Source organism: Rhineura floridana, chromosome 8, assembly GCF_030035675.1.
Source record: "Rhineura floridana isolate rRhiFlo1 chromosome 8, rRhiFlo1.hap2, whole genome shotgun sequence".
Taxonomy (NCBI): domain Eukaryota; kingdom Metazoa; phylum Chordata; class Lepidosauria; order Squamata; family Rhineuridae; genus Rhineura; species Rhineura floridana.
Genome location: NC_084487.1, coordinates 124,230,419 through 124,244,797, shown reverse-complemented (window position 1 = coordinate 124,244,797; position 14,379 = coordinate 124,230,419). Strand labels below are relative to the sequence as shown.

General features: G+C 41.5%; 1 protein-coding gene across 7 annotated transcripts in view; it reads left to right on the top strand.

The window, feature by feature from the left end:
* Window positions 1-14,379, top strand: part of SCUBE1 (signal peptide, CUB domain and EGF like domain containing 1) — a 298,746-nt gene that overhangs the window by 221,521 nt on the left and 62,846 nt on the right. For all 7 annotated transcript variants that reach the window (XM_061582352.1, XM_061582354.1, XM_061582353.1 and 4 more), the window contains one exon: window positions 7,476-7,598. In XM_061582352.1, coding sequence (XP_061438336.1) covers window positions 7,476-7,598 — 123 coding nt within the window. The remainder of the gene's footprint in view (window positions 1-7,475; window positions 7,599-14,379) is intronic.

Genomic DNA, 14,379 nt, shown 5'->3' with positions numbered 1-14,379 from the left:
GCAGTTTTTGAAATTGCAAATGTTTAAAATGTATACTGATTTTCAAATTGTAATATCGGTGATTCAGTGTTTTCAGACTGCAGTTATTCTAAATAGCACTAAAGAACTTAAATTCAAAAATAACTCAAGACAAAAGTATGGTGAAATATGGACAGAGCCTAGTGGTGCCTGGTTGGGGCAGAAGATAGCATCTGGCAGTCAGGGAAAACTTGACAGTTCTGCCTAATGCTTTGGGCTGTAGCTTGGTGGACATGCTGAGTGCCTAAAGTTCTCCTTAGTAAAAAGGGCAAAAGATTTATATGATCTGAAGAGAAACCAGAGCATTGTGTAGTCAAAGTTCTCATCAAGCCAAGCAAAAAATAGCCTGCCCCATGATCCTGGCCACTTGTTCTGAGAAAGGGTCCTTTCCCTTGAGACTCTGAGAAAAAGGCTAAAACTCTAAAACTTCAGGTCTAACCCTGAGACCTGGCAACCATAGGCCTAGATAAAAATTGCAACGTGGATGCAAATGAACATTCAGATGCGCCTTTGGTTGTGCGCAGGGAAATCAGCTGCCCCAAAAGCACAGCACTCTGCCTCAAGTGTTATACAGCTGGTCACACCCTCGATCTTGCTTTCTATGCGGGACAGGATGATAATGATCCAGGAGTGGTAGATTTTTCTATAGCTCTGTTGTCATGGATGGATCATTACCTGGTCAGCTTTAGACTAACTGCGACTCATACCCACCGCGGGGAGAAGGGACCCATTAGAATGGTCCGCCCCAGGAGACTGATGGATCCGGTTGGTTTCCTATCAGCTCTTGGGGAATTCCCTGTCTCCCAAGTAAGTGATTCTGTAGACACCCTGGTCAAATTCTGGAACAGTTCAATGACCAGGGCCGTTGACACAATCGCCCCTGAGCGTCCCCTTGTGCGTTCCAGAGCAAAACCGGTCTAGAGCGACGGTGGCGGAAAACTCGGAATGAATCTGACCGACTTGTTGTTAAAGAATTTTCGAAAACCTATTCGATTACAAGACGAACTACGCAAAAGGCCTTTTTTACGGCTTCTATTTCATCAGCCGTTAATCAGCCGGCTGAACTATTCCGAGTGGTTAAAAATTTGCTTAACCCTATTCATCCTGAGGACAACGTGGATTTGTCTCCAACCCGTTGTCAAGAATTTGCCTTTTATTTTGCGAATAAGGTCGATCAGATCCGCTCCGACTTAGAAGCCAATTTTGATGCAGTCTCTAAGGATGTACCTTCGGCCTCTGTCTGTCCAATTAAGATGGATTCCTTTCAACTTGCTCAACCTGGAGATATAGACAGCCTCCTTGGAGGAATGAGACCTACCACCTGTCCGCTTGATCCTTGTCCCTCCTGGATCATTAAACAAGCCAGAGGGGGCCTGGCTGAATGGGTCTGTGGAGTAGTCAATGCCTCTCTTCAACAAGGCTCCCTGCCGGGATGCCTGAAAGAGGCGTTTGTGAGACCATTACTGAAAAAACCCTCCTTAGACCCATTATGTTTGGGTAATTATCGACCAGTATCCAACTTACCTTTCTTAAGTAAAATAGTGGAGCGGGTGGTGACTAGTCAACTTCAACGGTTCCTAGTGGAAATGAATTATCTCGATCCATTCCAATCTGGTTTCAGACCTGGCCATGGGACCGAAACGGCTTTGGTCGCCTTGGTGGATGACCTTCGAAGGGAATTAGATGGGGGGGGTGTCCCTGTTGGTTCTCCTGGATCTCTCGGCAGCCTTTGATACCATCGACCATGGTATCCTTCTGGATCGCCTATGCAGGATGGGGCTTCAGGGTACTGTTTTATGTTGGCTCCGCTCCTTCCTGGAGGGTCGAACCCAGAAGGTAATACTTGGAGACTCCTGCTCAGCCCCCTAGCCTTTGACCTGCGGGGTTCCACAGGGCTCTATTTTGTCTCTTTTGTTATTTAACATCTATATGAAGCTGCTGGGTGAGGTCATCCAGAGGTTTGGAGTTCGTTACCATCAATATGCAGATGACACCCAGCTTTACTTCTCCTTTCCCCCTGATGCCAAGGAAGCCGTTCGACCCCTGAACCAGTGCCTGTCCTCAGTGATGGATTGGATGAAGGTGAACAAGTTGAAATTAAATCCAGACAAGACAGAAATGCTCTTCGTCAGTCGTGGGGCCAAACTAGAAACGTGGAATGTACCTGTGTTAGACGGGGTTACACTCCCCCTGAAGACTCAAGTCCGCAGCTTGGGTGTGCTTCTGGACTCGGCTTTGAACCTGGAAGCTCAGGTTTCTGCTGTGTCCAGGAGCGCTTTTGCCCAGTTAAGACTGGTTCGCCAGCTGCGCCCGTTTTTAGAGATGTCTGATCTGACGAAGGTAACTCACGCCCTAGTTACATCCCGGCTTGACTACTGCAACGCACTCTACGTGGGGCTGCCTTTGAAGACAGTTCGGAAGCTTAAATTGGTTCGACGTGCAGCAGTAAGAATGCTGACAGGGGCTGACATTCGTGCCCATACAACCCCCCTGTTGCAACAGCTCCACTGGTTGCCAATTTGCTTCCGGACTCAATTCAAGGTGCTGGTGTTGTCCTTTAAAGCCCTTCACGGCTTGGGCACTGTCTATCTGTCCGATCGGTTGTCTTCTTATGAAAACCCCCTCCCCGTTCTCTCAGGTCCTCCGGTAATTCGCTCCTTAGGATACCCTCGACCTCACAAGTTCATCTTTCAGGAACCAGAGATAGGGCGTTCTCTGTTATCGCCCCTAGACTCTGGAATTCCCTGCCAATAGAGGTCTGGTCAGCCTCCTCGCTTCCGGCATTCTGTCTCCAGGTCAAGACGTTCCTTTTCCGTCTTGCATTTAACCTGGACTGAGGAATAGGAAATCTCTTGACCATGAGAGATTATGGAGTAATTATGTGTTTATTGTATTGTATACAGTTTTTACTATTTTAATCTTATCTTATAAGTTTGTATCTATGGTGTATGTCTTGCTTTTATAAGGTATTCTTGGTCTATGTTCTTTTATTATAGAGTTGTCCGCTGCTCTGAGCTTTTCAGGAAGATAGAGCGGCATAGAAATGTTTTAAATAAATAAATAAATTATACTGGATTTGATTCAGACTTGCATACCATAATTTTAGAGTCTTCTCTTTATGAAAATGTGGTCATTGCAGGAGGACTTTATCAGCACACAAACGAACATGATCATAAATTGACCTTTTTATTGTTTTTGATTGCCTTACAACGTGTTTTATCCATTTGATTACCTATGATTACCTTGATTACCTACAGAGCAGGAGGGAAGGTGCAGCAGAATCCATCCCTTCATAATTAAAATCTGAATCTAGTTCAGTCACAGATAAGTCTCCTAATCCATTTGCCTAATGGTCTGGGAGACATCCAAAACATTCAAATCACATTATTTTATAGGCTATGGACCTTCCTGGATGCGGTTCACCTAGCCACAGTACTACATGCTCTGGTAACCTCTTGTTTAAACTACTGCAATGTGCTTTGCGTGGGATTGCCCTTGAAGGCGGTCGGGAACCTGCAGCTGGTGCAAAATGTGGCACCGAGGTTGGTGACTGGCACTGCACATTGGGATCATGTGTCACTGATCTTTAAGGATCTGCACTGGCTGTTTATTTTGTGCTGGGCCCAATTTAAAGCACTCATCTTGGTGTATAAAGGGGCACCTATCCCACTATCTGCTAACCTGTGCCTTAAGTTCTGCGGGAGAGGCCCTACTCATAATTCTATCAATAACTGTAATTCATCATGTGACAGCTCAGAACAGGGCCTTCTCTGTTAGGTGTGGAACTCCTTCCCCTTGGAGATGAGATTGTCCCACTCATTATTTAGTTTTCAACATCCGCTTAAGATGTAACTTTTCCTTTGGGATTTGGGGAAGGTTGAGCTGAAGAATTGCTCTCTTTCGCTGCTGTTATTTTGTGATGTTTACTGGTTCTATGGTTTTATCCAATACTGTGTGTTTTATATTTTAATGTATTTGTAACTCAGTTATCCTGTGTACCGCCCTGGAGCCTCTGGGTTGAACAGCAGGTTATAAATGGAATAAATAAATAAATATTTGTGTTAATAGGTATGCAGTCTTTTTGTATTCATTTATTTGTTTTAAAACTTATATCCTGATCCAAAGTTCATTTAAACCTTCAGAACAGCTCACCACGTGTTTAAACTTGCAATAACACAAAAATGTGAATATAACATACATAAAATAGCAAATATAAGAGTAACTAAAACTCAATAAAGAATTCCATTTAAAGGACAGTGGAACAATAAAACCTATATATTTTTGTTGCTATATTTGCATTTTTAAACTGCCCTTTGTTCTTTCAGATCCCAGGGCAATTTGCAAAATAATCAAATAAAAATACACATACCACCAAACACACATTAAAACAGTACAAACATCATATCAAATTGCAATAACAAACAAATACTTAAACAGCTACTACCATCTAAAACCAGGTCAGTCATCATCTGCTAGAAAAATGTCTTTGTGACCTCCTAAGTTCCATAGCAAATTCCAAACGATGTGTACCACCACTAAAAAGGTCTTGCTCCTTTTGCGAGCCAGCTGAACCTCAACTAACCCTAACCTCAACCAAGGCTGATGCAGCAGATCGCCACTTGTTAACTTCATTGTACAGAAGAACCCATAAATAAGAAGGTGCTACCTAGGTTTATATAGTTTTACAATGAGGGATCAATAAAATGGAGCAAATTCAGGTAAATTGGAAGTTTGGATACCGAAAGATCTGTTTTCTACAACATTTCTAAAATTATATCGCAACTTTTTACTTTTCTCTTTATGTTTAAACAATTATCTGCCAGAAATATTGAACTAATCGAACTTACAAATGTACTAGACTATTCATAATATAAATGCAATTATGGTTGTATCTTTCAGAAATGGCTTATCCTTTTGCTGAACATTTTGAAACTGATGCAGTCTTTTTCAAATCTTCCTGTATGCTTTCTAAATTAAAAAGTAACACCGAAAATAAATGCTGTCTGACTAGGTTGCATGGATGTTCAGCTATGTATGCTGTGGCAGGCAAAGTCAATTTGGAAGCTTACGCTCTTACTTTGCAGACACTACAGACAACTACATGCCTATCTGCACACTAGGCTCTGTATAAACATTTCTTACAGCTTACAGTATGATGGCTTGTTTTCTTCATGCGATAAGAAAAGACATCTCTGTTTCCAGCTATTAAAAAAAAGTCAGAAAAAGAGCCATAAATTTGAATGTGCTGTGGATGTTGTGGCACTTAGAGATAGGGCAGCCACCAGTTAGTGAATGGTATCAGAAAAGAAGAACTTCTTATGGATCATTGAAGAGTGTGTGTGTGTGTGTGTGTGTGTCTTTGGCAGGGCTATAATGGCGCAGTTTATACAGCCAATGAGCAAATAAAACCTACATTGTTTTTTCATTGCAAGCATTTTACATTTTATAATATAAAATATAGATATAGACTTGCAGCACTTGAGAAATGCAGCTAACAAAGTCTGCTCCCCACTAATCTACAGCAATTTTAGTAATTATGGAATTTCTGTGGCCCCCTATATGCTCTTATTGACCATTCCAAAATACAGGAGAGCATTTACTCTCGCCCGATTTAATGTGCTGCCCTCGGCATTGTTAAAAGGCCGCTTTAATAAGATTCCAGTTAGTGAACGTACATGTCTCTGCGGAGCTGGTGTAACGGAATCCATAGAACATGTCCTTTTATCTTGTGAGTTGTACAATGAATTTAGAATTAAGTTAATTTCCCCCCTGCTAACTGCTTTGCCTAGGAGTAATTCTGCCAATTTGGTGTCATTTTGTTTAGGCGATGTGTCATCTCATGTCACCACTAATGTTGCAAAGTTTCTTCTCACTACCACGCAAATTAGGAAAAAATGCTGTCAGTCTGCTTTTTAAAGAATTATTCATGGATTGTAGGAATTTCGGTAGTATTGTTTTTAAAATGTTTTAATCTTTCTTGCTGTTTTCTTTTTAATGTCTGGTCTGTGACCATAATAAAACAATTCATTCATTCACATTTTATAAAAGATTGGGGTAGCAATTGTAGTTGTTACTAATTCAGTGTCATCAGTGTATATGGTACTTTACAGAGTATTGAAGAGGTAGGTGCCTGCCCTTTTAAGCTTCCAATCTAAAGTTCAAGACAGAGTAAACAACAAATGAAGGGGAAAGAAATGGCCATAGAAGGAATTATATACCATTGTTTTATTATATGTACTTGGGCTTTGTTACAAGTGCAGTTGTAGTGCATGAAAATGAGGGGTTGTGGCAAAGCGTCCCAGAAAGGGTAGATTTGTGGGAATGGCCTGAAAGAAGTGAGGTAGCATCATGCATGTGTTCTGGGAAGCAGTTCCAAGGATACAGGGAAGAAAGGGTGGAGTCTTTGAGGAAGCAGTGGATCTTTGTACGGCTGAAGGTGGTTATATGGTTATGGTTATATGGGGATATAAGAAGAGAAAGATAGGATGCATGGCCACAGAAGGCTTTGAAAATAAGGACAAGGAGCTTGTGCAGGATGTGGGATCAGACAGGAAGCCATGCTAAGGATTTTAGAATGGGTAATACGTGATCAGAAAGAAAAGATTGGTGAATGATTTTAGCAGAAGAGTGTCGAATAGATGTGAGACCAAGGTGAAACGATGAAGAGACCCAAGAAGAGAAGAGTGCAGTAATCTGGGTGAGAGATAAGATGGGCCAGATTTGCTGACAGGACAGAGGATAAGGGATGCATCTTTATAATATTGTCTTGGCAAATGATTGAGTATGGGGAACAAAGGAAAGAGTGGATAAAGGCAAGGCCAGTTCAGCAGAGCAGATGGTAAAAACAGTTAATAAATGAGAGAAGAGGGCTTGGAAGAAAAATAGAGGTTTGGTCTTGGATGTAGTGAACTTGAAACAACAATGAAGACTAAGGCCTCTAAATTAAGTTTGCCCAATAGCAACAGGCATAGCAAAAAGTGAATAAGAACACATTTTTAGTGTTTTAAGACATTCATAGACGTTACAAGTATATATTAATTAAATTATTTTAATAATTGTAGAATATTTGACAGTCATTGGATGTACTGAAATCATTGAATAATTTCTCTTCACTTGTTTTCTCAATTTCCCCCCTGCATTTTGCCTCAATTGTGCTGAAGAAGTTCATACTACTAATGCCGCCCTAGGCTCCTTTGGGAGGGAGGGTGGGATATAAATGTAATAAATGATAATTCCTTCCCCATTAAACGTTTTTGCCTTCATTCTGGTAGCACTGGGGGCAAATATTCTGCTGGGGAGAATCTTAGTTCAGATTTTTGTTCTGTGGAAATGATTTCAGTGCCCCCAAGAAATGAGGATAGGGTGGGCAAAGTAATACTTTTACATACACACACACGGGTATATGACTGATATATATAGTTATTTTTGTCAGTTTCTTTCTCTCCTGTTTCTGACAGATATAGATGAATGTCTGGTAAACAATGGTGGCTGTGACCATTTCTGCCGAAACACTGTGGGCAGCTTTGAGTGCAGCTGCCAGACGGGCTATAAACTACTAACAGATGAACGAACCTGCCAAGGTAATACTCCTTTAATCAAATCTTGTTTATCTTTCTTTTGTTTTAATTTAGTGATAGCATAGACTTTCATCATTCAGTGCTAAAAAATAAAAGCCCCAGAAGGTTTATACAGTTATCTGGCAAAGAGATCCCTACAGAAATATTTTGTAGTGAAATTACTATAATTCAATGCTATAATTCTTTTCAAAATAAATGTGTTTCTAGGTAGAATGTTAAGCCCAACTCTTGATGAGGGCAAGAAAAAAAGCAGTCTATAGCTGGAACCAGCAAAGTATCCCAACTGTTTGGACTACCAAGAATGCCTTAACTGAAAGTCTTTAATGGAGTTCCAGGGATATCACCTAACCAGCTTCCTTGCTTGTATGGCTGGTCTCAATGCACTTCCTTCTTTGACCAGAACTGGGTAAAGATGTACAGGCTAATTCCGGTTTAAGGCCCACTGTATCCCTGAGTTCTAAAGTAGGAAAATTATGTGACCTCAATAAGTAGTTGTCTCAAATTTGTCAGGTGAGGCATTCCAAGTTTTAACACTAGCTTGGTGATTAACTTGTTGAGATACTGCTGGACAACCTGTTGACCAGATTCTCACCTTTGAGGCTTTCAGTTGCAGTTTATATCTGGTATTCTTGGACAAGGTTTAGAAATCCAACTGCGGAACCCTTGACTCATGCTGGCTAATCGGTTTTTAGTAGTACCTTTGCAAAGCTAATTGAAAAGCGCAACCTATGAGGCTAGTCTCTGCTAGATAGTACAAACTGATCTTAGGGTGCTTCTATTGTACACTGCTATTATATTTTCTTAAGAGTTGGCAGTTTAGGAATACTCTTCTAAGTCCATACACTTATAGAACCATTCAGACACGTTGTTAGTTATGCATATGTATAGTGAGCTATGTAGTACATGATTTTGCTGTACAGAACTTTAGACAGAACTTTAGGAAATGTTGAAGTAGACCCGTCTCCCACTCCTCAATTTAATCTCCCTTTATATTGCTTTTATGCTTCAGTTCCCTTCTCATGACCCCCCCTTTTTTTTTATTACATGAGACCATTTCCACAATCATTCCTAGAACAGGATGCATGGGGTTTTCTGATATTGAAAAGTTTTTTAAATGTTTTCTACTCTTTAAACATCTCTTTAAACAAAGGGCAAGTTATATTTGGGAGAGTAACAATGTGCTAGTAAATGTGCTAGTTGTGTATCTTGAGTTAATTTCAAAGCATGAGAACACAGCCATGGTTTTATTTTTCTGATTATTGCGGTACATATTGAGGGTTTCTATTTCATGAGGGAAGATCCTCCGTGGCGCAGAGCGGTAAGCAGCAGTAACGCAGCCAAACCTCTGCTCACGGCCGGAGTTTGATTCCAACGGAAGGAGGAAGTTGAATCTCCGGTAAAAGGGGTCGAGGTCCACTCAGCCTTCCATCCATCCGTGGTCGGTAAAATGAGTACCCTGCATATGCTGGGGGGTAAAGAAAGGCTGGGGAAGGAACTGGCAATCCCACCCCATATATATGGTCTGCCTAGTAAACGTTGCAAGACGTCACCCTAAGAGTCGGAAATGACTCGCACTATAAGTGTGGGGACACCTTTACCTTTTAAATCTATTTCCTGTTTTAAATGTATACTGAAGATTATTCTATTTAATCAGGCTTTTGTCAACTGAATTACTCGTATTAATCTTCTCTGTGTTTGACAGTGGCATAATGAAGGAATTTTACATATTGTTTTGCATTGTTTTAATGTAATTGTTATGTATTTGCACATATATTTGTATGCCCTTCTTCACAGCTACTGTTAAATTATAGCATTGATTCATGTTATGAAACAGTACAAATTGGTTTGTATGCCTTTGGTTTACATCTCATTAATGCCCTGGAAGCATTTACTGCTGTGCTAGTAGAGTTCCTGCATTGCCTCACATTATGTAAACTTAATTTGATAGTTATGTTTTGAAAAAAAAATGGTTTCTGCGGACTGTCTACTGCACGTTGCAATTCAAAAGCTGTAATGTAATTTAATTGCACACATTGTTAATATATGCCAATGACTGAAATAAAGGTATCTTACTCAATAATTAGATCCTCCGTGGCGCAGAGTGGTAAGCGGCGGTAACGCAGCCGAAGCTCTGCTCATGGCCGGAGTTCGATTCCAATGGAAGGAGGAGGAAGTCAAATCTCCAGTAAAAGGGGTCGAGGTCCACTCAGCCTTCCATCCATCCGTGGTCGGTAAAATGAGTACCCGGCATACGCTGGGGGGTAAAGAAAGACCAGGGAAGGAACTGGCAATCCCACCCCATATATATGGTCTGCCTAGTAAACGTCGCAAGACGTCACCCTAAGAGTCGGAAATGACTCGCACTACAAGTGCGGGGACACCTTTACCTTTTATTTCATGAATGTTTGCCCAGCACTTTGAATATTTAGGGATCATGCAAAGTATTATGTGGGGGTGGATACTTTGGTTGAATATTTGGGGAAGGGCTGTAGCTCAGTAGGTAGAGCATCTGACTTGTATGCAGAACGTCCCAGATTTAATCCCCGGCATCTCCCAGTAGGGTTGGATGAAGACTCCCTGCCTGAAACCCTGCAGAGTCACTGAGTCTGTGTAGACAATACTAAGCTAGATGGACTAATGGTCTAGCTCACTATGAACCAGCTTTGTATGTTCCTCCCTTCCTCCTCTCCCTATTCCTAACAAAATGTTTGGAAATGCCTTAGGGGAAAAAAGTAATATCTGAGAAATATGTGTGGTTAGACATAGGGTAGTCAGCAGAAGGTACAGCTGGCTATTGTGGGAAGCAAGCCAGTTGATCATAGACTGGCGCAGACCGTACCACATGAGTGGGCAGAATCAGGACTGAGGAATTGGCTTGGCAGTTAAAAACCAGTTGGCAGGCATTTGCCTCTAAGAATAGGGTCCTTGATGTTGGACAATAAGGTGACAAGGTCTTCAGTTAAGCATTAAGAGGAGTAGAACACTATGTTTTCATGCTTCTGCTTAAATTCCACGGAATTGTTTTTTCAATCACCTTGGAGTGTGACTTGACTTTCCAATTTGTAAATAGCAAACAGTTCCAAATCTCCTCTCGGTGAAGTTAACTAGGTGACCTCTCTCAGCATTACACACCTCACAGGATAAAACATTCCTTTGGATTTACTGGAAAAAAAGAAAATGTAACAAGTGGTTTTAATAGGAATAATAACAACAAACCCAACACAATATTTCTATTAAATCAGCCTTCCCTCCTGTTGTTTTGGACTACAACGTCTTTCAGCTGCAGCCATAATGAGAGTGATGGGAGTATATTTCAAAACTTCTGGAGGGCACCAGCTTGGGGAAGGCTGTATTATGTATATTCTACATAAATAAGAATGGTTAGTATATGTGTTGTTGCCTAATAAGGCTGTCTTTCTTAGAAACAACTCTACGGTAAACCTCAACTAGAACAACTTTATCTATGAGTACACAGGGACCCAACTCATTCCTGCCCCTCTAAACCTCTCTCTAACTTCCCTTGCTCCTCCCCCCTCCTCTCAGGTACTTCCTTCTGACCCAGGAACTAACTGCACATCTTTCCCCTTTCCTTTTAAGTTCCAGTTTAGTTCCTCTCCTTCCACATTTACAAATCCATCTGCTGTGGGGGCCTAACTTCCCAACCACTTCTGGTTCAGTATGATGGCGGTGGAGATTCCAGTTCACCAGGTTTCTGTGGTTCTTCCTCAGGTAGTTGCCCCTGTACCAATGGATGAGTCTCCTTATCCTCTGATGGTGGACTATGCTGTAGCATGGCTTCATGAGACTCAAGGGGGTTGTTTCTATAGGATCTTTTCAAATGGAAGCTATTCCTTCTAAGCTTACCCTTTGGGGTAACATGCCAATATGATCTTGGAGTGTGAGCCTTTTCAGCTATCATCCCCCAGGTTCTTTTATCATGAACCCAAACTACTTCACCAGGTTCCAGTTCGTCATGGGGTTGGATTCCATGGCAGTTATCATAGTTCCTCTTTTGTCTCTCTCTTCTCTGGTTTTCCCAGTTAGTCAGTTCCTCCGTATCTGCTTGTTCTGGGAGCAACTGCTGTGGGGCCATTGGTAACATTGATCTGATACGGCATCCTATAAGCAACTCTGATGGGATGTATCCATTTGAGAGAGGAGAGGCTCTATATTCCATCAGCGCCTTATGCCTCAACATTCTTTTCCAGTTGTACCTTTACTATTTTAACAGCTGCTTCTACAAAACCATTGCTTTGATGGAACCTGGGACTAGATGTCTGGTGTTGAAACCCATATTCTTCTGCATATCTCCAGAATTCTGAAGTCTTAAGAGGGAGGAACTGAGGTCTGTTGTCACTCCTGACTAGCTCTGGGACCCCATGTCTGACAAATATGGACTTGCAATGCTGGATAATTGTATGGGAATTCAGATTGGATAAATTGGCTATTTCGGGGAATTGGGAATAGTATTTATTTATTTATTTATTTTATTTATACCCTGCCCTTCCTTCCAGCAGGAGCCCTGGGTGGCAAACAGAAACACCAAAAACACTTTAAAACATCATAAAAAGACCTTAAAATACAGAATAGTAGTCTGTGAGCAGAAGGTACCAGTTTCCCTGGCAATGAAAGAGATCTAGTGCAACCTTTTACTAAGGCCTCTTGGGAAATTCTGAGGGCATCAGTGGTTCATGGTGGGTGCCACCTTCCTGAATGCAAACTTGGCATCTCTTCACCATCTCTTCTATTTCTGTTGAGAGTCCTGGCCACCAAACTTATTCCCTCACCTGGGCCTGACACTTGACTGTACCCTGGTGTCCACTATGGATTCTGGAAATAATTTCTCCTCACATCTTCATGAGAATGACCAGGCGACACACACACCCATTAACAGTCATCTTGAACAGCAATGTCATGGCGCACCTGCCAGAATTTCAGACACTCCTGGTCAAGTAAGCGTTTCCCTGGCCATCCTTCTACACTGTACTGTGCAATCTTACACAACATTGGATCTGTCTGCTGAGCCTTCCCAATTTCCTGCAAGTGTTTGTCTGAGATTGAAAAACCTGCTATAATGGACTAGATATATTCTGCAACTTCCTGTTCTAGTTCCCCATTCCCCCAGAGGGTGTCTAGAAAGTGCATCTGCAACAGTCAGTTTCTTCTGGTACATGAGTAATATCAAAGGCATATCTCATCATTCCATAAAGGAAGCCACAGACCTGAACTTACAAGATCTGAACAGGGTGGTTCATGACAGATGCTCTTGGAGGTCACTGATTCATAGGGTCGGCATAAGTCATAATTGACTTGAAGGCACATAACAACAACAACATCTCATCATTCTCATCCATAACCTTTGTAACTGAATGGTCAGATCATCCAATCTCTTGGTAGTGAAAATGGGAACAAGGGGTTTGTGGTCCATCTCAACAATGAATTGTAGCCCTGGAGTCATTCACATGCCCAGGTGATGGCCAAAGCCTCCTTTTCAATTTGAGCATACCATTTTTCAGATGGTGACAAGGTCCTTGAAGCATAGGCAACTGGACGGATATGCCTGTCATCCTGGAGTTGTAACAGTACAGCTCCCAACCCGTAGCATGAAGCATCTGCAGAAATTATTACTACATTACTATCCTTTCGGCGCCAGGTGAAAACCTTCCTCTTTGTCCAGGCATTTTAATATTTTTAATATTTTAATATTTTTTTATATCTGTTAATAGTTTGTATTTGTATGTGTTAACAGACAGTCATACGACACACCTTTTATAATTGGATGATTAGCTGGTTTTTTAGCTGCTTTTTTAAATTGTTTGTAAGTGTTTCATTTTATGTACACCGCCCAGAGAGCTTTGCTATGGGCGGTATAAAAGTTTAATCAAATTAATAAAATAAATAAATAAATAATAACAGTCTTTTTCAAAGGGTCAAATGCCACTAGAACAGGTGCTGTTGTCAGGGCCTTTTTGATTGTTTCAAAGGATTGTTCTTGGCATGGGCCCCAGACAAATGCATTGCCCACTTTTAACAGTTGATTAAGTGGGCCAGTAAGATCAGATAGGCAAGGCAAAAATCAGCCCAAGAAGTTCACCATACCCAAAAACTGACAGACCTTTGTGGTAGATTTGGGAACTGGGAATTTTCTAACTGCTGTGAGCTTCTCTGGGTCTGGATGTATCCCATCACTATCAATAACATGCCTTAAGAAGCACACTTGTTGAACCCCGAATTCACATTTTTCACCGTTAGGAGTGACATTTGCCTCTGCTAGCCGCTATAGGGCCTGTCATAATCTTGCATCATGTTGTTCCATAGTGGTCCCTGTAATGATCAGATCATCCATGTGGCATAGCACTCCCTGAATGCCACTGAAGAGATGGCTCATCCTCTTCTGAAAGTGCTGTGGAGCTGAGGTGATCCCAAAGGACAGTTACTTGAAGCAATATCCCAAAAGGAGTCACAAATGTTGTCAGTTTCATGGAACAAAAATGCCAAAATCCACTGTTTGCATCCAGTTTAGAGAAAAATCTTGCTTCCTCCAACCGCCCAAGGGTCTGTTCCACACTTGGCATTGGATGCAGTTCTCATTTCACACTTTTATTCAAATCGGTGAGGTCCACGCAAATACGCACATCTCCATTTGACTTGTTAATAACCACTATAGGACCACACCAATCAGTGGGTTCATCAGCTGGCTCAATGACTCCTGTTTCAATCATTTCTTCCAGTTTCTGCTTCACTTTGTCCAAAAGTGGAATGGGCACATGTCGTGGAACACTGA